Source organism: Polyergus mexicanus, unplaced genomic scaffold (assembly GCF_030449975.1).
Source record: "Polyergus mexicanus isolate NDT 795.1 unplaced genomic scaffold, iyPolMexi1.0 SCAF_9, whole genome shotgun sequence".
In the NCBI taxonomy this organism is placed as follows: Eukaryota; Metazoa; Arthropoda; class Insecta; order Hymenoptera; family Formicidae; genus Polyergus; species Polyergus mexicanus.
Window position 1 is genome coordinate 7,417,114 of NW_027223329.1, and position 25,181 is coordinate 7,442,294.

Consider the following 25,181-nt stretch of genomic DNA (forward strand, 5'->3'; position numbering starts at 1 on the left):
ACTTTTTGATGCTATGGTAAAACGACCGGTTGGTGCATGTCCGTGCTAAACAATATTGTGGATCAAAAAGAGAAATATTATGGATTTATTAATGTTTTATTAACTGCACGTGATGTTTTGACATTTGACATTTTGACAATGTCAAAAAATCCCGATATTTTGTACAATATTGTTTTCTTATAATTATGTCACCAGCAGATAATAAATACCAAACTTGTTTGGTATAAAAAATGCAGAGAGAGATTTTTAATATTCCAAAAATATTGCGCTTTTTGTGAGAAAAAGAAATGGAAATATATCACAAATAATTTTTTTGAACAAATTAATAAATCTTTGTGATCTCTAATTGCAAAAACTTTACTTTCTAAAAAAAATGCACAATTTATTTTTGTAATTATTTTTTTTATTATTTAATTATATTTTTATTATTTTTGTGTATTCTATTTCTATAAAATATTGTTTAAAGAAGATATAAAAAAATTAATTAAGATGTGAAATAAAATGGATTTATATATTGTATTCTTTTTTTTACATATATTATACAATGTATCATGATACCATTCATAATACTTGCATTGAATTTATACAAATGCTTGCTCAGATATTTGTAAGTTTAATATAGCATTTATATCTTTTTATAGTAACATCATTAAAAATGCTTATTCTCTATATTACTTTGTATCATTTTGAAGCTTAAACAAACTATAAATGCAAATCAGCAATTTGCATCTTTCTTGTAGCAATGTACATTATTAGTGCATTCAACTGAAAGCAATCTTTTCCCCGAAGAATTTGCGACATAAAATGGAAATCCATCTTTCATTCCGTTACACGCAGCTCCAAATTCTCCTTTATTGTTCACGGTGATTATCCCACCGAAGAAAGTGGGATAGTGCTGAGCGATCCTATTAATCGCTTTCCTGGCAGCTGTATACGGCGTTGCTCCACGACGCATCTCCTCTACTGCCAAAAAACTATAAAAAGTATTAGTTTTTATTTTATGTACTATATATATATATAGTAATAGTAACATGTAAAATAGAATATATTATAAGATATACAGAGGGACACAGTAATAAAAAATTTAACAATTAAAATTGAAATAAAATTGTGAATTTAGAAAAATTAACTCAATAAGGCTGAAAATGTTATAATATAAATGATACCTTGGTAGAAACCGCATCATAACATCTCCGTCGCCAGTGGAAGCTGCCGCGCCAACTTCTTGATCGGCGTATGCTCCAGCTCCTGGAACAGGAGAATCCCCGATGCGGCCGGGTATTTTGTGGTTGGCACCGTTCGTGGAAGTACCAGCTGCCGTACGTCCCTGCGAGTCTATCGCGAGCATACCGATTGTATCGTGATTTTCCTCGCTTCCTTCGAACGTATTTTCTTCGTAACTATTATCGTTGTCTTGTATGTTCTTCGGCTTATACGGCCCGCAGCTGGTCGTTGGATCCGGCTCAACATTCTAAAAATAATGAGAATATCGAATAATCAACGAAATAATGGTAAAAAATTTGACTTTTTCCTGTACCTTCCAGAAATTTGGTTGACAGTTGTTTGTTTTCCATTGCGTCCACATCTGCGAGGATTCATTTGTCGTTAAAGATTCTTCCTTGAATCCCATCTTGACGGCGAACTTCGTACCCAGTTCCCCGCCCAATAAAGAATGTTCTGTGTGATGTAGCACCTTGCGAGCCACCGAAATAGCGCTCTTTACGTTCCGTAATCCTGCTATTGCGCCAACATCCATTGTCACTCTGTCGAAGAAATATATATTTCTTGAATATCATTGAATGATACAGTTTAATTAAATAAGAGATGTGTCTGTAATTGTTTTTATTACCCATCCATAATCATAGCATCCAATGTAGTTTCTCCAGACTCATCCGGACTGCCACCAAATCCTACGGTTCCTCTGCATTGTTCCGTCTCACATAAAGTACATCCTTCTTCTATCGTGTCAAGAGCACTTTTCTTCCGATTATAAATCAGGTCCCATGCTTATAAATGATAATTAAGAATAAATTTTTAAATTGTCAGTCAGTGATTTTACACAAAATTGTCGTTCATTTCTCTTGGCAAGTTCACGTTCAAATATATTAATATACCTTTTGTCGCTACAGTTGTATAATCCCAAGTGATCACTACGACAGGTAACAAGGGATTATTGTTAGCATCAATCTTGTCAATTGCATTGCTGAGCAAACAAGCTTCAAAGAAGAACAAGATCCCTATAAGATCGGCAAGCTTCATCCTTCTTGCAATCTCTGGAAATGTATATTACATGGTCTTAGATACAGCGTGAACTTTGTACAAAAGAAAATGGAGAGAGAAAATATCTTTAATAAATATCTATATGCTATATATATTGCACTAATTAGATAAGATTATTCTACAATAGCGTAACAATAATGTGTATTATTACTAGTATAGGCAATCAAAAGAACTGTGAATCTTTTATTTTTTTAAATTTAGATTTTATATCCTTGAAACATACATTGTCCTAATAAGACATTTATAATTACAAATCATGTTGACAATAATAATATAATTCCAAAATGTTTTCCAATTGAACTGTGTAAAAACATATTGGATTCATATTTAAAAGTATATATATATATATATGGTGTCCTAAAAGTATGCATTACTAGGCAATCCTATATTGTGTCCAAAATTTCTTCTCTGAGTTGATTTTCTCTATTTCAAAGTTATTGAAGGAGCAAAGAATTTCCTCTGTCCCGAAATTTTTCATTCACATTAAACTTTTCTTACAAAATATTACACATTATCATTCCCTCTTGAGGATTACGTCAATTTTCGCTTTACTCTAATTTACCTCATTTCCCATATATTTTTAGTCTCGAAAAATACACACAACGTTCGCGAATACGAATATAATACATATCGCGGTGTATGGTACAGAGTTGTGTAACGTTCTTATTTATACATACGGCCAAATAATGTACAAAACTTAATCATATATTGTGACAGTGGTCTTACATTTTGACTCGTTTGAATAAAATTTATCTATACCTCTCCCGCCCACTTATACACGATCACGTCAAACAGCTGACACGAAACAGCTGACTGATTATTATCACGTTCGCGGGTTAATGTTCGCGTTTTCAGGAATTGTCGTGGAAAAAGAACGAGTGATTTCTTGAGATAAATTCGTACAATAAAATCGTGCGATAATATTTTATGCTAATTCGATACGCATCTCAAAGGTGTAACCCGCTACCGTAATTTCTCAATTTTGACTACGCGAAAATGTCCTTCAAAAAAGATCTGAGATTACTTGCAAAACCGTATTACTTGATAAATATTTTTCTCAGTATCTCGTATATCCTGTCCAAGCGCATTCCTGTAATCTGTAATTATATATTTGCTCAAAATGACTGCGAGCTCGATGGGGTGAGTGTACAATAATCTATTTTCATTATAATTTCAGCGATATCTTTGATTATATTTTATTAATAAATCCTTTTATAGAGGGAGACGGAAATTCTCTTCTTTCTTATGATCGTCATCATGATAAGGACAAGGAAGACTGGCAGTGTGACCATGATAAATTACTTGACATCTAGTTTCGTGTATACAAAAATAGCAAACTTGATCCTATGGTTCTATGCAGATGTGCGGATGGGCATTCTATTCGCATTTATTTTCATATGTAAGATAAAATGAAACACTAAAGTTTCATGAATTATTAATTATTGTGTCAAAAGTAAATGTCACATTTAATCAGTATGCGGATTGGTGCTGCCTGAACCAACGTATCAAGGGCCTGAAAATGTAATCTATTTACGTGGAGCCAATGGATTACAAGAGGAATTACGCGACACTAGAGTGGTCTGGCTGGTAGCATTTTACACAGCGTGGAATCCAGCCTGTGTAACTTTTGCCCCGATATTTTCTGAGCTCTCTGCAGAGTAAGTGCTTTAGAGCTCGATTTCTTTGTAATAATTGGAAAATATTCTGTCGAATCAAGAATTATTATACAGATATGCATTGGAGAATTTCAAATTTGGTAAAGTTGATGTTGGAAGATATCCAGATGCAGCGGCAAAGTATCATGTCAGTGATGCCAGTACAAGTAAACAATTGCCAACATTAATACTCTTTAAAGATGGCAAGGAAGTAGAACGACGTCCGTACGCGGATCACAAGGGAAAACTTGTCAAATTTCTTTTCTCGCTGGTATGTGTCATTCAAAAATGTAATTTTAAAATTCCAAGTTATATAATTTATCTAATAAAATTCTATCTTCCTTCATCTATTTGTCTCCATCTTTCAGGACAATGTAAAGGCTGCGTTTGATCTCAATAATATTTACAATAATTGCAAGAAGAATCCTATCAAGAGAAAAGAGAAGAAGTCGCTAAAGGCAGAATAACGAAATGAAACTTAGGCATTTAATGAAAAGAACGTCTTTCGCAATTCACATCTAAGCGAATTTCAATTAGACGGCTTCTACTGTGTAGAAAATCCATCTAGCGCGTTATCTCATCCGAGTTCTGAAGAGTCCTTAAAAATATAAGGATTTGTAAATATATTTCGTTGCTTATTATAATAATCGATAATTTCACTTATATTCAGATAATCATGCGTATAATGCATCATTGCTGATTGTTACAGCAGTATTGCGTATTATCTAATGTGAATGTGCCATATGTGAACAAACAAAAGAACTTGTCATTACAATTAGCAATGTTATATCGCTTCCTTTTATAATTTTTTCTTGTCGAATCATATTTGAATAAGTCTGAATTGGGAATACGAAAGTTAGCAAAGCTTTTTATTTCTCAGATTTGAATTATTAATCTTAATTCGTTTTATATCTTAATTAAAATATGAATTAATAGTTGATTTCATATTTTATCTCTGTTATATACTCACCTAAATAAACATTGATGAGATTTTTTAACAGTCAAATTATTTTCACAATCCTTTATTTTCAAGCAATTGAAAGCCTTTAAATTTAATTTTGTCTGATATTGTCTGAGAGGGCGTTATTGTTCGGCAGATTTCGCGTAAGGCTATCAGTGTCTATCTCTCTAAATTACATTGTCAATGTCAAAATCTGACTTGTGCTACATAACCGCTTCTTGAAGGCATTTAAACCCGGAAAAGAAAGGAAAACACATGTATTATAATATTTTATTTCAAACGACGCGGAAATAATTTAATCTTATTATGGTTAATATCAATTTTATATTATTGCTAATTGATTAATTAGTATACTTGATTAATTATAATCTTCCAATAGATGGATAAACATACTCCACCGCTTTCACCCGAAGTGAAGAATTCCTTCTCGGACGAAGATATGATCCCAGAAGAAGAAGTAGACGAGATTATTGACGAACTGCAGGAGAGATATAATTACGATAGTGCAGATTCTATGTCGATGAATGAAAACGACAGCGACAATCAGATGGAGGATTCCTCGCAAAGAGATGATGCCGTGTACGTCTTTCGCAGTCATTCATCCAGTAAGAAGCTACTTCAATCTTCGAATGGGATAAATTACTGATGAGAGATAGGGACTCATTATGCTAATGTTATAAAAATTGGTTTCAGCTCATTCAGTGTTCTGCTGCTCGTTGAGTAAGAACAGCGAGCTAGCAGCGACTGGAAGTGAAGAGGACAAGGCATATCTTTGGAACACCATCACAGGTGAAGTTATTCTCGAATGTACCGGCCATAAAGATAGCGTTATATTCACTGGATTTAACTACAATGATATATACCTGGCTACTGGTGATATGAGTGGCATAATAAAATTATGGCAGATAAGCGACAAAGCTTGTGTTTGGGAGACTGCCTTAGACGACATTACGGTAAGCGTTCTTAACTAATAAGATTTTATATTTCTCCATACATATCTATGCAACAATCTGTTAATAATCTTTCTTTTAATTATTTTAGTGGATAAAGTGGCATAATTCCGCTAACATCTTATTAGTAGGCTTGGAAACAGGAGGAGTTCAAATGTTTAAACTACCGGAAGGTGCTTGCAAAGTCTTTGCGCAAGGATATGGTGATAGAGTAGAAGCTGGTATAATTCTTCCCGATGGTACGGAGAATGAATATACTTTTAAACTTATTTAGTAAGCAAAATATCATGTTTAAAATCTAAATCTTGCGTAGGAAAACATGCTGCAGTGGGATACTACAGTGGTACGATTCGTGTAATAGATTTAAAAGCAAACATCATACTCTCTACTATGTCCTGTCATCCAACAGAATTACATGGACACTCAAGTGCTATTACTGCTCTCGATTGTCATATAAATAATAATTTGTTGATTTCAGCATCACTAAATGGCAAGACTATATTAAGCACAGCACATAATGGCAAGGTAAAGGAAATTTCTACAAATTTTTTTTTATGTATCTCCTATCTGCATAAAGAATTATTTCAACACAAACTCTTCCTGTTTCTAAACCTACTAATAGTTGAATAACATTTCTTTGTATATAAACGTTTCAAATTAGTTGATTATAAGGGATTGAAGCTTTTTATATAAATGATTAATCCATAGTTTAATAACTTCGTATGCTAAAATATTTTTCAGATAACTTGTATACTTCAAGATTTAAATCCTTTAAAAGACGAAGCAGAGACTAGTGAAGGAGATAATGTAAATAGTGTTAGCGTAGAAACTATAGCATTTTGTAAAGATCCTATGTTCCCAGTTGCTGCAGTTGGAACAATCGAACAAAATTCCTCTGGAAAACTTTACATATGCGATTATTCTAAACAAGTATATTCTTTATATATGTTTACATATAAGATTATATTACCTTTCGAAACAAAAGCTGATCTAAATCGAGATTTTTCTTCAGATTCTTAGGCATGAAATTACACAAGAAGGAGGTATTACGAAACTTGTTTGGACCAATACATCGATATTATTTACAGCAGGATTAGATGGTATATTAAGATGTTTTGATGCAAGAGCGGGTCGCTGTCTCAAAACATTCTCAGGTCATAAAGCGACTATACTCGACTTCTGTATATCCGAGTAAGTCATTGTACAGTATTTTCGAGCATTTTAAATTATTCTGATCGTTGCCTCGAAAATTTATTTTCGAAACTTTCTTGTTTGCAACATTCGATCTTTCCCATGATATTTAACAATATATATATTTTTCAGTGATGAGAAAAAAATATTGACAGTTTCCGACGATACCACCGCCAGGGTCTTCGATATCTCATCCATAATATAAAACATAGGCAACTAGGAATATATATATATATATATATATATTTTTACATGTATTTAAAAAAATAGTTTATAGAATATGAATCTTTGTTTCTTTATAAATTATGAATACAATTTTATTATTTTTATCTAACTCTTCGTATCAATTTGTTTCTATACCATACTGTATCAAGCTCGTATCGTTTATCTTTCCACGTGAAATGTGTCGGCGCACTTTCCTGACCATTTTCGAAATCGAAGAAAGCACTGAATTCGATAGCTATATTTGATCTCACCAAGCCAATCCCACCAGTTTTTTCCGGTGCAGGATGGTACACTCTCCCCGTATTAACATTCATAAACAATTTTTGGGGCTCAAATGGCACCTATAACAAATTACACTAAAGCATGGATAAAAAAATATAATTTTATTATATAGATTTATAGAATTACCATTAACAAATCATCTGCATGTGCATAACTGAACCAATCCTCCTTTGCATTAGTTTCCACATTACGCTTCTGGATCACTTTTGTGAAAACCAATGGTAGATCATCACATCTCACATAATTTCTTTCCACACCGCAGATAGACAAAAATGGAAAATCATCTATATAACGACCAGTATTATTAATCTTCAGATGTTTAAAGAAGAATGCCAAGAACTTCTTGTCTAGAACATAGTTTATACATACATGAATAATGGTCCAATTAATATAAACATTATTGCATACCTTTAAAGCACGATGTAAAATTCCTTATGCGAACATCATCCAGAAACAACTGGAAACAAGAAGTTCCAAATATATTATTTGTGAAATGCTAATTTATCTGTTAATGACAGATGTTTCTACTCAGAAATAAAATAAAATGAAAATTACCATGCCTTGATGATCGATGTAATAAAAATACTCTCGCACACGAGGCTGAGGAGATTGACCTTGGACATATATTGCGTAAGCTCTTTTAGAAAGAGAAAATTTTCGACTTGCGATGGAACTAATATGCATACGAAGTATCGATGTCATTTTAAAAAGTGTGAGTTTAATGATAATAATCAAATGTAATCTAATTGTAAGACCTACAAAGCTATCTCTTTAATATCCTATTAAAATTTTAAAGAATTATCTAGACAACCAAAAAAAAAATATATATATATATTTTTTTTTTATAACAATGTAAACACAGATTTCATAGTTATTATTTGAAGGAGCGCGATAATTATTTATTACAGTTCAATATTGTTCTACACATCAATCGTATATAAAGTTCATATCTTTTGTAACAAATAATATCTTTCTCAAATGTCAAACTTTTTTCGTGATTATTGCAAGTTGCCACAGACCTGTCATATAATTTATAAGTTTTTATTTTCTGCCAGAGTAAATATATATTTAACTTAACCGTTCTCTACGTGCTATTTTATCGGAAACCGGTAAGTTTCAATTAGCGTCATCTAGTGAAATCTCGGAAATCTTTCGAAACGTCATTTCGTTACCCACATGCAGATAGATAAACAAAGAGAGAGAGAGAGAGAGAGAGAGAGAGAAATAGATAGTGAGAGATTCAAGAGATGAGATACGACGATAAGAAGAGGTGGCAGTTTCTTGAGTGAGAGAGGTGATTATTTTCCGCGCTCGTGAACACACGTCACGTTTTTTTCTCTCCACATTCTCCCGAGGGGGGAGCGGCGACGCGACGCGACGCCACGCGTCGCGGTGTCCGGTCGCGAAAGGAAGAGGTAAAGATTCCGAGTAGAAGAGAAGAGACGGCTGCTGCTGCTGCTGCTGCTGGTGATAAACATGTTACGTCCGCGCGAAAGGAGATCGTACGACGTGCGTCAACCGAAATCCCGAGCTGCCGCAACTACCAAATAAGTCCGCGCGCGCGGCACGAAGATGGCCTCGTCCACGAGGAGATCCTGGAAGCTCCGTAAGATAATCGTCCACAGGAGAACGAATGTCCCTGACGCGTCCTCGAGTATCCTCCTACGCGCTGCAGGAAACTCGCTCTCTTCTCAGTCTCTCCGTGGATAAACGGTCTCTGTTTATACAAGCTTAGCTAACGATTGCTCCTCGCAGTTTCTTCCAATTATGGTTATAACTGGCTCATCAAGAATTTGTCCCGCAGCGAGAGTGAGAAGGTCGTTTCTTCGTACGGATGCAGGAGTCGAAACGTTAAATTATAGCGCTGTTTGATTCCCTGTGGACAAAAATTAATTTTTCGAATGACAGATAATCTTTATTTGTCGAAGAAATTGATTTCGCTTTTTTTTAATAAAATAATGCATAAAAAAATTGTAAACTTTAAAACATTAAATGTTAAAAATGACTGCTGTTAAGGAAAAAAAATTGTAAAAATTGTTATTTTTAATTTTTTAATCACGGGATTCCAAAACAAATAATCTTTGTTCATATGATTTGTTTCAATTGACATTTTCAAATTACCATAATTTATTTGTCAATAATTTATTATACAGCAAGAGTGAGAAATTATTTATCGGAGAAACAGAAGTGTTGATACTGAATTAGTATGGATAGAAAATTTTGTAAAACTATGATTTGACAAACAAATAATTATATATTAAATAAATAAATTATTCTTTTCTTCAATTAATATAAGATAATATAAGAAAAAAAATTATATAAACTTATTTGCATGTAAGTTTACATTTATTTATGAAAATAGAAATGTATCTCTTATTTTTATCACACTTCTATTGTGCTAATACGAATGAATTAGCATGCATATATATATATATATATATATTATCGATGTGTTCTTTTTTTTCTCGCAGAGGAATTTGTCGCCCATACGCCAAATGTCAATTGCTTGGCGTTAGGCCACAAATCTGGTCGTGTCTTAGTAACTGGCGGTGAAGATAAAAAAGTAAACTTATGGGCCGTTGGAAAACAGAACTGTATTATGGTAATTATTGCATAATAATTTTATTATCATCATTAAATTCATTGAAATAGCTTGCTGGTGCATTTTAATGTGAATACATAACATTGTACAGCGATGTCGATAAAGTAATTCTTGTTCCTTTTTTTTTCTTTTTTACTTTTTTAGAGCCTGAGTGGCCATACCACTCCCATAGAATGTGTACGCTTTGGCCAGACAGAAGATCTTGTATGCGCTGGCTCACAGACAGGTGCGTTGAAGATTTGGGACCTGGAACATGCCAAATTAGCACGCACACTAACAGGACACAAATCCGGAATACGTTGCATGGACTTCCACCCTTATGGGGAACTGCTCGCTTCCGGGAGTTTGGATACGGCAATTAAATTGTGGGATATTCGTAGAAAAGGCTGTATCTTTACATATAAGGGACACAATAGGACTGTGAATAGCTTAAAGTTCAGTCCTGATGGACAATGGATCGCCAGCGCTGGAGAGGAAGGAATGGTTAAGGTGAATTAAATTCTGTCTTATATATATATATGTGTGTGTAAAAGATGATACTGATGCTGTGTTATTTTCCGATTAGCTATGGGACCTAAAGGCCGGTAGACAACTAAGGGAATTTTCAGAACACAGAGGTCCGGCCACAACCGTTGAGTTTCATCCACACGAATTTCTATTAGCCAGCGGTAGCGCCGATAGAACGGTACACTTCTGGGACTTGGAATCATTTCAACTTGTATCTTCCACAGAACAGAGTTCTTCGGTCATACGGTGAGTTAGAACGACAATAATCCTTCAACATAACGACTTGATGGTCACGTTAATCTTTTTATCGCGATGTTTTAGATGCCTGTATTTTAGTCAAGGCGGAGAATGCCTGTTCGTTGGTAGTCACGACGTTTTAAAAGTTTATGGCTGGGAACCAGGCAGGACGTTGGACACGATACCCACCGGCTGGGGAAAGGTCCAAGACATAGCCGTCGCTCAAAATCAATTGGTACGACGAAATACATCAAACTATTGTTTTTACGTGCAATGTAGTTTGTTGAGATATAAAATTGTTTCAGATCGGCGCGAGTTTCCATACCGCAAATGTTATTTTATATGTGTGCGATTTGAAGAAAATTGCACCATTGGGAGGAATATCTGCCATCAGTTCGCCGTTCAGTCATGGAAATTCTCTGAGAAAGAGCTTCTCCAGGGAACGACCGATCGGATTAAAAAAGCATACGTACGTTTTACAAAATTCGAATTTAACATTACATTCGGCGAATTGAGTTCGCTATAATATATTTTTTTTTCGCGTACAGACTGGACGTAAGAACGATAGAAGAGGCGGACAAATCCGGCACAGATCCGGAGGATGAGGCCACCTACGCGGATATACCCAACGTAACCGACTACAGGGACATTTTCCAGCCGAGTAGGGCATGTAAGTGGTTCGCTACATCCGTCTTGTAATGTCTCATTGTTCGTCGAGTCTGTGACAAAAATATCCCTCTCCTGGTCTAATCTAATTCTCCAACGGATTCACTAACGGATATACGACTAATAAACACACTAGATACACAGAGTGTCTCATACACACACACGTATCGAGTACGTTTAAATGTGAATGCAGTGTTGCATAGTTTGTGAATGAGCATGCCGCGCATGATATGTTTCAGTGTCTCGCACACCACCTCCCGAATTCTCCGAGGCTTTCCAGGAGCCTCATGATATAGGTGAGTTTTGTGCAATAATCTTCGCACGGATTACTAAACGGTATAAATCCTGAATAAGTATGAATTTTACTATAACAACACCTGAATCCTTTTTTGTGGATGTTCAGTTTAATCATTTAAAGATTGAAGAAAAGATTTATTTAAAAATGTGAAGAAATTTTCTATTAAAAATCTACTAGAAAAACTATCCAGCTTGTTAAGATTTATATTTTATGATTTATATTTATTTGAATATTTACTGATATTATTTTGTTTCCAAAATTTCCGAATTTCTTAAAACGAAGTAAGCAAACATCGACATTGTTGATCTTTTTTAGATCCGACGCAGCCGCAGATATTACGAAATCTCTCTACCTCAATGTCGAACCTGAGCACAATGGAACGCGAGGAAGTGCCACCGGTTTCATTGCCCTCCTCGCCACCTCCTCCGGCGCCCACGTTATCCCTGATGAAGCCGATACCGGTACCGGTACGCGTCCAGCCAATCAAGTCGTCGCCGCCGATTCAGAGGAACCCAATTACATCAACGAGTCAGATCAGGGCAAATCTACAAGCGAATAATAGCCTTAACCAACGAGCCTCTAAGAACTGCGCGTCCATACCACCATTGAGGCAGAACATTACACCACTTCCAGGCAAAAGAGTAAGCACCACCGATCAATCAGTGCCGGCACCACCCTTAGGACCGCAAAGATCGAACTCGACCTTGACACCGCGCGTCGCTCCAATGGCTGCGGTGATTCCCGTGATGGATGACGGCAAGTTAAAGAATAGAGTACCTAGTCCGGATTCTCCGAAGTATTATCTGAAAAGGCAGAACAGCAGAGACGGAGAACAGCAGGGATATGAAAGTGATTATCCTGTACAGTAAGTATTCCTACGAGATATTAATAGAAAATTATTTTAAAAATATGGAAATATGGAAAATATATAGATATAAATTTTTAAATAAAAATTAATGAAGATCTTTTTATATACTTTGGAGTTACATATAATGTTTCTTGAGATTCTAAAATTCTTAGAAGAATATGATTTTTTAATGTCGCAGAATATATATCTTAATGCATGTAAAAATTAATAAATTGTAATTGAGAAAAACATAATTGTAACGCTTGTCTTCTGAATGATTTCTCTCGCAGAATTAATAACATAAGGCACAGTCCATCCGATCCCGCACTGAACAGGCCGAACACCGCGCAGTCGAGGTCGACGTCGCTCAATCGAAACTTTGCTACCTCAACCGTGCTGTCGGCGCGCAACACCTCCACAACTACGTTATCCACGAAAAAGATACCTAACAAGGCGCAGATTTCGCCGAATCCCAAGATCGACGTGCGCGTCTCGCAGATAAGAAATAACGTCGAAGAAACGGACAAGGAGGAACTAGTGCCGATGAGCGCCGACAAACCTTACGGTTTGGACGTAGAAAATTTCCTACCGGTAAGTCTTCCCCTTAAAAAAAAAAGAATAAATAAAAAAGACCTTCCATAAATACACGTATGTCAAATATTAATACAACGTCAGAGATCCACACCGAAATTCGAAAAAATTTTAATTTTAATAAGAAGTTTAATGCAGGAATATAATACAAAAACCATTCAATATGCCAAGTCTACTCTTGTTCTTTAAATAATTAATGATATTTCTTTTCATTAATTAACTTCAGATTAATTATATATTAATATTTTAATTTTATCTTTATAAAAGTAATGTTGAGAAATGTTTTTAAGTTCTTATATGAAAAATACTTGTGTTTTGCAGCAAAGTTATACTGGTTCCACATCGTTAGGTTATTCTCAAATGGGCGTGCTGACGGAAATGTCGGAGGCCGAGGTGTTGAATAGCATGATGCGCAGCCATGATTCGATGATGGCGGTACTTAAAAGTCGACATCGCTCATTACAGATCATATATTCCCTTTGGCACAACAAGGATCTCAAGGTAGTTATTTACCTCATCTCCGCGTCGAGAGATACAATTGCACGGGAGATACAATATAACGTTATGTGTTAATTTCAGGCCGCGGTGGAATCTGCGGTCGCGATGAATGACTTAGCAATCATCGTGGATCTCTTGGGTATACTGACATTAAAACCGTACGTAAGCTTTATCTATCTAATGATTTCAATTTCATGAGGCAATTTTTTTTCATTATCAATATGTATTTTTGTTCATAGAGCAATATGGAATTTGGATCTATGCAATTGCTTATTGGGTCCCATTAGCGATCTCCTTCAAAGTAAATACGAAATGTGAGTACAAAATCATATTTTGCTTTATGTTTCTTTTTTATCTATATTTCTTAAGAAATATATCGATATTATTTTTGTCGAAATATTATTTTCAAGCTAGTCATATTTCCAAATCGATTTGTTTTACTATCACGCTTGCAGATGCGTCGTATTTCATTGCCGTATTATACGTGTATATTTAAAGATGACGTAAAGATGACGGTGAATATTCATCGTTTTTTGCTTTGTGCATCTATTATCGTCTAAGATTACTTCATCTTCGATGGTAAAACACCGCGCACACGCGCAGCATTGTATTGGAAAATCGAGACACCCCTTCCGAAAGGGGTTGTTGCTCTCCTCTCTTCAGCCCCGTGTTCGAACGGAATACTACGCAGTAAAAATGGGAATGGCTAATTTGCCGAAGCGGGGAAATCCGAGGCGTTAGGGCGATGCGCGAAATTAGCCGAGACAATGGGAGATAGCGGCAGATGCAAATTCGACGAGACGCACGGATCCTTTCCTGTCGCGCGACGAGTCGTATTGTTTGCGAGGCGAATTGAAATCTGAAGTGTCGCACGCTCGCATATGTCGGTGCGGAGCAGTGACAGTGGACGGATATAGACAGCCGAGTGTCATCTTCAACGTCAAACGGCCGTCACGCGAATGTAAATCTGTCGAAGGTACAGACGTACGTTGCGGCTCTGATAATGGCTCGGAAAAAAATTGAGGGAGTAAACTTTCGGAAAATAAAATTTTCAAAAGATTCTAGCGTTTAAAAATTCTAAAAATGTAAAAAACTCTAAAATTTAAAAAAATTAAAACAATTATTTTGCAAATTTGGGAAATTACTCGAACTATAAAAATAACTAAATTGCACTGATTTTCTTGAGATGATGTATATTGAGCATTATTTAAAAATAGATCTTTTTCACATTCAAAATAAAGTTTTAGATTACTGTTATCTTCTATAATTGTGCGCAACTTCCTGGGCGTTCAGTTATAAATCCGAAAGAGGAGGAGGTAGCTTGTCTTTTATGTCCGTTTGACGTATGAAAGTGAGCGATTAACCGACTGCCCTCAGTTCCAAGCTGTTGCTCTGTCGTGACGCGAGGAACGACTGTTTCCTTCCGTGTTTTATTGCAGACTATCATTATTCACCCTCGATTTTTTTTTCTTTTTTTCTTCTTTTATTTCGTCCACGTGTTGTCTCGCAAGAATCGTCACGCTATGCTTGCCGTAATTATCACAATATAGTTCAAAAACAATCCATGAGTATTTATGTGAATTTTAAAAGTTGTAATTATAATTTAATTTTTTTTTATTTTTATTAAAATATTTTATATAGATATTATGTGAAAATATATGAAGTTATATAAAAAAACAATTAGTTAAAATATCATTATGATTATTTAAATTTATTCAATTTTATTTTAATCATATGTATATATAATATTAAATACTGTTATATAATTCATATATATAGTATAAAATATTTTATTATTGAATTCTTTTGTTATATTATATAGTTAATATATAACGTACAATGTAATATTTATCGCAAGTTTAATTTTTTGCACCGATCAAAATTTGTGCACTGCTGCTCTGTTCTATTAATCAGTTTTCTATATTTTTTCAATCTTTCTCCGTTCGATCAGCTTGAAATTATTTTGATATTAATTTAATGATTAATTAATCGTGAAGCGGATCGGTTGTACAACTTCCGACGAACTCGTGAGGATTGCCCTCCCTAAAATTAGGCTTCGATCAAGTATCACGAGCGCCTAATGACTTAACGAGCTTCCCGTTTCTTTTCTTTCTTTCTTTCTGCTCTCTTCCGTGGAATATTTATTGCCTCGCACGTGTTGTAGCAAAGTCCGTAATACGCGCATACATTTACATACTTAGTCCAGCTGGAGTTTGAAGGATCATTTTCCTATAACGACGCTACATATGTGTCATTAACCCCCCCTTTTTTTTTTTTAAATTGCATCTTTAAATAGCGATTTCTTAATTTTCTCTATAATTTTTATTAATATATTTCTTCTCTTTACGAATTATTAAATAATTTAAAAAAATCTTTTACAGAATATAAAACTTTGTAAAAAGTTGTAGAAAATAAAATCGCTTTAATTGGACTGCTTATGCTATATAATGATGCCGATTACCTGGTATAATTTCAGTGAACCGGTTAATAGCAGTTACTTATTAGCACTCCACGCATAAATATTAATAATGTGAAAAGTGAATTTAAGCTAATTATTTATCGCTAGGCAGCTGTCGTTCGCAGCCATTCGTAATACCGTCAAGCCGTTTATTTGTGGCTACCATTCTGCTCGAAAATGCGTATAACTTTCCATTAGCCGTTCTTAAAATTTGCCATTAATAATCTTATTATTAATCTTCACCTTAAAGAGAATGTTCAGTGCTTAATTGATGCAATATTTAACATGAAAATAATAATTTTTGCTAATTAATTTTTTATTGAATTATTATCTAGAAATAATTGATACCAAATTTGCATCTGTTTAATTTATCTACGAGATAAATTCGGGGGAACACTCAGCGTGTTTACGTACTAGATTTGCGTTTTTGCCAAGGAGTGGTGTGTTCCCATTGTACTTTGATTTCGTAATCGTTATAATGGGAGTAAAATCGACGACGGACAAATATACACATCTCGGACGGCGATATTATATAGTGGCAGTTTGCATATAGCTCGCTCGTCGCTTTCACGCCTCGTTCGTCACGGCCTTTCGTCCTGGATCTGGTGCCTCGTGAGAAAAAAAAAGAGAGATCGCCGGCCAGAATGTCCAGACGCGTGTCACGAGGGGAGGGTCCGCGCCCCGCCCGATCGTTTTCCAATTTCGCGATCGCTCCTCGTTTCCCCTCTCTATTCTCCCTTTACCTATTTATCTCTATAGATTCTCATTGGAAAGTTTTTTTTTTTCCTCCTGTAAAATCTTCACAGTTATCTGATGGAGATAAAAATAAAAAAAATGAATTTGTTATAATTAATAATTTGTCATGATAATCAATTGATATTTATATTATAATAAATATATATATATATATATATATATATAATAAATATATTATATAAATATTATTAATATCAGATAATAATAGATAAAATTTCATTAAAAGATATATTAAAATATATTAGGTTGAAATTGTCCTCTTTTATTATTTAATTTTTTAATAGTATGTTTAAATTATTACTTGCGAATTATTTTAGTTAAAATTTCCACGAGAGAAAAAAGACTTTCCCGAAGAAGTCACGCACGTATATGCCGATCGTATCGGTTTCCTATTTTTGTTAGGTTCCCATTTTTGTTACAAGCCGCGTAAAATTCGGCCGATACGTTGTACACGGGGTGTGTCGATTGACGTTGTATTCATGAGCGTGTTCGCGATTCGTCTCGCCGATTCGAACGGGAGCACGAACCCTTTCTCGCCCGTCCGTCCGAAAGCGAGAGCGTGCTGAATCGCGCGGGCATGCTTTTCGTGCCTTTCGTTATTTATTGGCATCGTTGTTAGCCTAATAATAACGCCCGTTTAATCATCAAGCGGACCAAGCGTGACCGGGACCGGTGGGTGTTGCGAGACTTGCCATAACTTCTATCATCATTCCACGACTGTTCCCATCCGATCCCCTTCAAACTATATTTCTTGGATAAATGGGCAGTCTTATAAAATAAATAAGTATACAATAAAAAATTGTTTACTTATCTATTTCTCTTAATTAAATTGTTGCTATTTGCTTATTTTTGCCAAACTTCGATCTGTTTCAGGTACATAACAGTAGCTTGCTCGGCCTTAAGACTTATTCTTCGTAATTTCGCACCGGTGATAAAATCCAATGTGGAAGCGCCCCTTCACACGATCGGCGTCGACGTGTCGCGAGAGGAACGGTAAGTTCAATATATCGTTTATGTCTGGACGTTTTCATTTCGAGCTTTGTCTCATCGAGAATCGTTTCTCTCTTTGTTCTTCCAGGTACCACAAGTGCCTCTCTTGCTACGAGAAACTCTCAGCGATACGGGCGATTCTGTTGAAGAAGCAATCGACGTCCGGCAAACTTGGCGCCTCGTTCCGCGAGCTGGCTGTGCTCGTGAGGAACCTTGAGTGACCGAAACTACGTTGTCTGAGACCCTCGTGAATTCGACCGCCAATATCGTCGATGGTTAAACGACCGTCGGTTTTCTGATGTCGAGGGCCGCGCCGTGGCCGCCACGACGGTGCGAAGCGAATATCGAAAAGCAGCAATGAAGCTCGCCGTCGCCTCGTATCGAGGAATATGTGTCTGTAAAAATTCAATCCTGTTGCTGTTATTGGCGCCTTCTTCCGCTGCTATCGATCGATCGCCTCCTCCTCGTCATTGTCATTCTCGCGGCTACGCCAATTCTCGAAGAAAATTGCGAGATTTATTCTTTACTCATTTACCGAACGGCTGGACGAGTCGCGAAATTTGTCGTCATTAATGGAAAAAGAGGGAGAAAGAGAAGGGGAGTGTCGGTGAAGGTAAGAAAAGAAAGAAGTTTGTTTGAAGAAAAACGGAGTTAGATGAAAGGCGGGTGAAAGCGAGAAAAGGCACTGTCACCAAAAGTGTTTAATGCTATACTGAAGCATCAGGAAGCGATTTTAATGATTTTACAAATATATAAATTTTTCTGGGTATTTTTTAAATAATTTCTGTCTCTTTTATAGTTAGCTCGAATTATAGTTTAAATTAAATTGTTCATCGGAAGCTTTAATCCAATAAATACCCATTATTTATATGGTATTTTTAATGCGATAAATAAAAATATACAATATATATCGATTTAAAAAATAATTTAATTTAATCAACTAATCAAAGAAAAGTATGAAAAAATTAAACTTATTTTTTGCGTCAAAAATACTCTTCTTTTTTTTTCTTTTTCTTTTTTTGGTCAACGTGTGTGTACTATTTATTATAAGTAAAACGATAGCGACAAAATGGATTTAGATTTTGATGCGTCAGTATATATCGATTTCGAATTATTCGCGTAGGGATTGAAGTGGTCGAGAATAATATTTAACGAACGTCATTTTGCTCGATAAAATATCTGCGCAACACGAAATAAAGTTACACTGAAATAATTCGCGCGGATCGCGTAGCCGATATATTTTCCGCCCTTCTTGCCACAAATTGTACACTATCATCGAACGTACGGCTGAAATCGGTCTTAATCACGGAGGGATGAAACGCGACGACGATCACAACCTTAACGAAATGTAACGTAAGTAGATAGGTAGCATGTAACATACCTTTCTTAACGTACGAGAGAAATTGTATTTTTGCAAGAGGCATTTGCATCCCTTCATTAATAAAGTATTCTAATTGTAGGCATATAATACCTTGAGACTCCTGGAGATAAATCGTAACCTAAATAAAAGAGCCTAAGTATAAAGAGCGAACTTGTAGATTTCTAAAGAGGCGAGAAGGATCGAAAAATGGACGGGGAGAGCGTGTCGAACGATTCGCGTTTTTATACTCGTTTAAATAATTTTTTTTACAAAAATATGTATATGATTTATAAACATTTTACTTTAGCGTTGTTTCCTATTTAACAAGCTAAATAGAAATTGTTGTCAATGAAGCGAAAAACTTTTTATATACTCAAAATATTACTATCGTCGAAAACGAGCATTTTAATTAGCGTCGAAGTGCGAAGGGTACGAAAGAGTAAATTGAATACAGCCCAGTGAGGATATGTTGCCTTATGACATTTTATTTTGTCGTGTTTTGTCGTAAGACGAATTAAAAAATAGTGATAGAACGACAAGCTCTAACTAAATAATTTAAGTATCCGCTTATCATTCTGTAAAACAACAATCTCTTATCAGACGTTACAACTTTATAACTTTGTAACATAAATCAAATCAGTATTATGCCAAACAGTATTTTTTGAAATATTTTTTATGCTCATTTTATTTCCGCGCATTTAGTGCTCAATACTCTCATTAGCGACTTCGATATTTTATCATCTAAAACAACTGGAAAGGTGTCATTGGAATTAAATTAGCGACTTGAAGAGATTAGAAGAATCAATGTCAATCACTATCTTTTATCTCGTCGCGGCAATATTCTCATTTCTATATTTATATTTAGCTGTTTTTGAAATTATGTTTCAGTGATAATATCGATTCGATAGGAAATGAGTGATAATTTAAGATAATGATTTGGTTATATATATCCGGATAGCAGAAGTGCCAATAATATTTAAAAACTACCGACGAAGAACATTCCAGGACAATTCTGACATTTTCTAATTTCGATTTAATACTGTTTAAACATTAATGTGTAAAACGAAAGTTTCCTGGCATATCATAAAATCATACAGAGTCATAAAGTTATGGAAAATCGATAAAAGTACGATACAAGTTAAATGTGGCTTGGAGTATTCTTCATTTGTTACTATCGTCTAATAGTTAATATTTTATTATTGATTTTTTAGAATATGTGTATTATTTAAATTAATATGTATTAAATTATCATTTTTTAAGAGTTTATTACGTCTTCTGCGATCGTTCGGCTTTCCCTTCCAATATAACGGAAGGCGATCCTAATTTCTGCCACAAGAGAGAGGATTATTTATTGTTATTACATATAGTATTCAAATCTTGCGATCGTACGATCATCCTTTAATCCCGTGTTCTCGAGAGAAAAGAGTGCATTGCACAAATAAGAGGATGTCTAAGAAAGACAGATAAAAATTTTCACAACATATTGCCTCGAAGTATTATACAATAAAGTATACAACTCTTTCGTTATAATTTTACATCTCACGTGTTTTTTTTTATTATTATTATTATTATTATTATTATTCAGCGAAATGTCACCACGTTACCTCACAATAATATTCTCTATTCCAATCCTTCATGTAAAAAATGAATTTTCATTATAAATTTAAATGTATTATAAATTTAAATTTAAAAATAGAAATGGATATATATATATATATATATATATATATATATATAATTAGACAAAATTGATTGAATTTTATTTACCGTTACATAAGAGAAATAATTCTATGTAAGAAAATTTTGATTTTTTTATACGAGTATAAGTGATGTGTGAAATGAGTTTTCTATATTTATATATATGCAAATTATTATAGATTCTTTCGATACGTATTTGCGTTATCCTCGGTCAAGATTCTAAGTTATTCTCCACATATCTAATGCCTATATTCTTAGCAAACATTTTCGTGAATTATATCGCAGTTCGCTGAGCAAATGATCTCACGCTGAGCAATTTTCGCGAAATGACGAAGGAAGAGATGCGTTCGTTCAAATCTTCAATTCTAATCGCCTTCAAAACGAGGGAGAGATTACGTGGATACTCCGTATGTTCCGTCCAATGTATTTTTATAAGAGAAGAAGAGAGAGAAAGAGATAGACGAGAGAGTGCGTTTTGCGCGCATGTGTTTTTCGAATGCTCCTGTAATTTATCACTCCGATCGGTATGAGGAAAACTTAACCGATTTTAACTTAAGCTTACGCTCATACATTGTACGATATCGATTCTGACTCGCGATGCGTAACAAAGATTCTTAAAAAAAAAAAAAATAATAATAATAACTTGGCTTCGAGCGCAAGCGTTATTCATCGTTAATAATCTCGAACGTGGAACACATTTTGCGTTGAAAAGTATTTTATTTTATATGTTACTTTTATCAGATGATAAACTTTATTATTGTTTTATTTCACACTTTAGTCCTTATTGCGTTATTCTTGTTTTATTTTAAAATTTTAATTTTTATTTGTATCGATTATGTTATTTAAATAGAAGTAATAATAAACTAGTACGATTTTATATTTATCTGCGTCATCTTTTTGTATTTCCCGTAATCTTAAATCGGCAAAATACCATTATATATACTGTACATATAGTTCAGAATATATTATCAAACTATAATAAGGTGAAGTATATATGATATGATATTCGCAAAGTATGAGCGTCGTTATACATATAAAGATATACCTCTGTCTACTTTAGTAAGAGCCGGCACTAATTAGTAGTGGCCTAATTTTGGGAAGCGATTTTAAGAGCGAGAGGCGAGCACTTTTGATATCGACATTGTAAATATATTCCATTCCGAAAAATTCTATTTTATATTTCGTATATTAATCCATATATTGCTATCTTATTGCGATACTCGCGTTATCTCATAGGCGCAAGGCCTATGAGATTTTCGTTCATATCATGAAATCATTTAGCGACTCTAATGTCTATATTTTAATTAGTATTAATAGATACACACTTTTCCTCGAGGAGGATCGGGAGGCAAAAAAATGCACTGCAATTGTAAATATTCTGTAAATTGGAGCATACAAAAAAGAAAGACTAAGGGAAAGTCCTTTGACGTGAGATCTCCCGCTTTGCTTCGCTGTAAATTTGCCATTCTAATTTCACTGGAGGAACAATTCGCCTCGATATTTACGGTCGTTTAAAAATATATATGACGTACACGATGAGATTCTGTCGCAATTGCAGTCTGATTATAATCTAGATTTCGCGAAACAATTCTTCAACAATCTCACAACTGCCTTAACAGGAATCCCGAATGAGACAATTTCATTTTATCTGTGCCGATTTGCATGTAATATTTAATTAACTTTAGCCGTTAAGGCCTGTTCATAATCATTTGAATGGATTAATAATAATACTCTTTAACGAGAAAAAAAAAATCGTATCAACTATATATTTTATCCTCTCCCTTAATTAGATTTTTTTTTAATGAAAGAATATTTTAATATTCTAGAATATTTTAATGAAAAAATAATCTGCGGAGTCTCTTAGTTTGCGACTTGCACGAATTTGCAAATTATTTATCGACGAGATTTTTTTTACGAGTCGATAATCCAATCCATTGAGTCTCATCCATCAACGTCAATTCCGTTTTTATCACATTCGCTTATCCCGTAAAAAAGAGCCGTCGACTATCTGTATTTGCATCGGTGATCGGCATTGCCGATTTAAAATCCGATCCTTGTCGATCATTCTTTTTTTTTTTTTGGCACCACGCAATGACGACATAAAGTGTAAAATGCACGTACTTTGAATGTAGTGTTTTATTTGTTATTATTCTGACAATCTGATGCATCTTTCTTGACATTTAGGGATAACGTGGGAACGAGAGAGGAGGATTCAGATCCTCGGAACGAGGATACCGTTACTCGAACGAAACTCGGGATCTCGACCGACACCGTGAAAAATAGCGCAAATATTCGTGTTCTAATCCGTGAAATATCGCGACCGTTTAAATGACGAGGCACGCGTGGCGGCTGTTTGCATCCGGATTATGTATTCATAGGATTATGCGAGATAGAGAGAGAGAGAGAGAGAGAGAGAGAGAGCCCTTCCCTCTGGGGTGGCCATGCCGACCGACAACCCTTCATCGAGATATCCGACTCCGCGATATATCGAGGTCCCTGATCCTTATAACGAGAATTGATTTATAAAATCGGGTCACAAGATTTCTATATATGTATTATCAGGGTTGGGAAGTAACGCGTTACTTGTAACGCTGTTACCGTTACAGTTACTTTTTTTCGGTAACTGTAACGGTAATGGCGTTACAAATTTTATTTGTAACGGGAAAAGTAACTTCGTTACATTTTTCGGTAACGAGTAACGAATTTAACAGTTACTTTTATCGTTACTTTTTTCAAATTTTTTCATTTATTTAAGATATTATTCTTGCTATTGTGCGTGATAAAATTTTTATCTTAACCGTAAAGCCGTAAGCAAACCGACCAATTAGCATTCTTATTATGTTGTAATCTCATTTACTACCAGTTCTAAGTACCTTGCAACGAAAATTAGAAAATCTCAATAAATCTGACCTTATAGATTGCCATTCATTAGTTGAAGCTATTCAGCAAGGTTTAAATAAAAGATAACTTATTAATTTGATTAATACATATGTTATTTAATTTTAAATAAGGATTTAATTGAAAAATATTATTTTATTTTAAACTATTGATTCAAAAGTATTAATTTCAATAAAACAAACAATGTCGCTTAATTTACTATATTCGATTTTAAATTTCTTACAATATTTGAAACAAAAGAATTAATAAGCAGCATGTTTACATCCAAAATTTAAGTTAAACTGGTTAACCGGAGAAAAAAGAAAACGTGCTAAAAATTACTTGGAGGATTTATTGGGAATCCGATCAACTGAAAATTCTTCAAAAGCTGGAAAATCTGACGATCGCGATGATTTTTTCATTTTTGAGCAAAAAACGGTGCAAAATGAATCTGAAGAAGAAGAATTGCAACGGTTTTTAAAATCAAATAATTGTAATATAGAAATGTTAAACGACTATCGAAAACTTAAAAAACTTTTTATTAAATATAATACAGCTCTACCAAGCAGTGCATCTGTAGAAAGAATGTTTAGCATCGGTGGCTCTGTATTAACACCACAAAGAGGGCATTTAAATGATGATACTATGGAGCAACAAATTTTATTAAAAATTAATAAAGAATTTCGATAAAATTTAATCATTTATTTTGTAATAAACCTTGAATGAAATCTTGCTTACAATTTTTTTAAAGTTTTTCTTATGCAAAATAATTTATTAGTTTGCATTGTAAAAAAGTAACGGAAATTGTAACGACTCGTTACTTTTTAGTAACTGTAACGGTAACGAGTTACTTTTTAAAATTGGTAACGAGTTACTTTTATAAAGTAACTTTCCCAACCCTGTGTATTATATCCACGCTATAATTTCCAAAACAGATTATTAAGATTTTTCCTGCACGTTTAAAATGAAATCGTCACGTATCGATACGTATTATCGGGAAACGACAAGATGCCTGTGTCACCTCGTTAAAAGCCGTTTCTCGAAATTATTATTATCCGATCGTTTCGCGCGCGAAATTACAGGCTACGCGGCGGGAAGCCTTCGTGTATATACGCGACACATACGTAACTCGCGTCAGGTGCATCGGCGGTGTCCTCCCACGATCATCGGCGGCATTGTTGTGACGGTGATGAGTTTTAAGTCCCCTTCTCTTGTCGTCACCTCGAGCGTCGAAAATGCTGTTTTCTCACAA

General features: G+C 34.5%; 5 protein-coding genes across 11 annotated transcripts; 3 read left to right on the forward strand and 2 right to left on the reverse strand.

Annotated features, from left to right (window-relative positions):
• Positions 1 to 544: 544 nt before the first annotated feature.
• Positions 545 to 3,168, reverse strand: LOC138936350 (N(4)-(Beta-N-acetylglucosaminyl)-L-asparaginase-like). 5 transcript variants are annotated; one of them, XM_070301685.1, is made up of 6 exons: positions 3,040 to 3,168; positions 2,115 to 2,273; positions 1,850 to 2,006; positions 1,538 to 1,763; positions 1,167 to 1,471; positions 545 to 974 (listed from the first exon to the last, which is right to left on the reverse strand). In XM_070301685.1, exons 2-6 carry the CDS (start codon positions 2,257 to 2,259, stop codon positions 716 to 718), a joined length of 1,092 nt encoding a protein of 363 aa, XP_070157786.1. In that variant the 5' UTR covers positions 2,260 to 2,273; positions 3,040 to 3,168; the 3' UTR covers positions 545 to 715. The 5 variants fall into 5 exon arrangements, with proteins under 5 accessions (XP_070157786.1, XP_070157784.1, XP_070157783.1 ...); XM_070301683.1 differs by having other exon boundaries at positions 3,007 to 3,168; XM_070301682.1 differs by having other exon boundaries at positions 2,843 to 3,168.
• Positions 2,845 to 4,789, forward strand: LOC138936351 (thioredoxin-related transmembrane protein 2 homolog). Its single transcript, XM_070301687.1, has 5 exons — positions 2,845 to 3,420; positions 3,499 to 3,679; positions 3,755 to 3,938; positions 4,011 to 4,206; positions 4,304 to 4,789. The coding sequence occupies exons 1-5, from the start codon at positions 3,277 to 3,279 to the stop codon at positions 4,400 to 4,402; spliced, it is 804 nt and encodes a 267-aa protein (XP_070157788.1). The 5' UTR covers positions 2,845 to 3,276; the 3' UTR covers positions 4,403 to 4,789.
• Positions 4,790 to 5,092: 303 nt separating this feature from the next.
• LOC138936321 (angio-associated migratory cell protein) lies at positions 5,093 to 7,371 on the forward strand. Its single transcript, XM_070301627.1, has 8 exons — positions 5,093 to 5,205; positions 5,276 to 5,501; positions 5,590 to 5,849; positions 5,938 to 6,085; positions 6,160 to 6,371; positions 6,588 to 6,776; positions 6,859 to 7,037; positions 7,170 to 7,371. Exons 1-8 carry the CDS (start codon positions 5,203 to 5,205, stop codon positions 7,240 to 7,242), a joined length of 1,290 nt encoding a protein of 429 aa, XP_070157728.1. The 5' UTR covers positions 5,093 to 5,202; the 3' UTR covers positions 7,243 to 7,371.
• On the reverse strand, positions 7,270 to 8,454 carry LOC138936323 (UPF0598 protein CG30010). Its single transcript, XM_070301629.1, has 4 exons — positions 8,100 to 8,454; positions 7,953 to 8,001; positions 7,671 to 7,891; positions 7,270 to 7,603 (listed from the first exon to the last, which is right to left on the reverse strand). Exons 1-4 carry the CDS (start codon positions 8,244 to 8,246, stop codon positions 7,364 to 7,366), a joined length of 657 nt encoding a protein of 218 aa, XP_070157730.1. The 5' UTR covers positions 8,247 to 8,454; the 3' UTR covers positions 7,270 to 7,363.
• Positions 8,455 to 8,790: 336 nt separating this feature from the next.
• On the forward strand, positions 8,791 to 19,621 carry Kat80 (katanin 80). Of its 3 annotated transcripts, XR_011447369.1 has the most exons (16): positions 8,791 to 9,150; positions 10,016 to 10,146; positions 10,291 to 10,635; positions 10,712 to 10,899; positions 10,975 to 11,125; positions 11,196 to 11,359; positions 11,439 to 11,560; positions 11,796 to 11,852; positions 12,170 to 12,719; positions 12,992 to 13,292; positions 13,614 to 13,793; positions 13,872 to 13,948; positions 14,030 to 14,104; positions 17,878 to 17,997; positions 18,083 to 19,347; positions 19,455 to 19,621. XR_011447369.1 is itself a non-coding variant. In XM_070301623.1 (15 exons), the coding sequence occupies exons 1-15, from the start codon at positions 9,117 to 9,119 to the stop codon at positions 18,213 to 18,215; spliced, it is 2,628 nt and encodes an 875-aa protein (XP_070157724.1). In that variant the 5' UTR covers positions 8,791 to 9,116; the 3' UTR covers positions 18,216 to 19,621. The 3 variants fall into 3 exon arrangements, 2 of the variants coding, with proteins under 2 accessions (XP_070157724.1, XP_070157725.1); XM_070301623.1 differs by having other exon boundaries at positions 18,083 to 19,621; XM_070301624.1 differs by lacking the exon at positions 11,796 to 11,852 and having other exon boundaries at positions 18,083 to 19,621.
• The last annotated feature ends 5,560 nt before the right edge of the window (positions 19,622 to 25,181 follow it).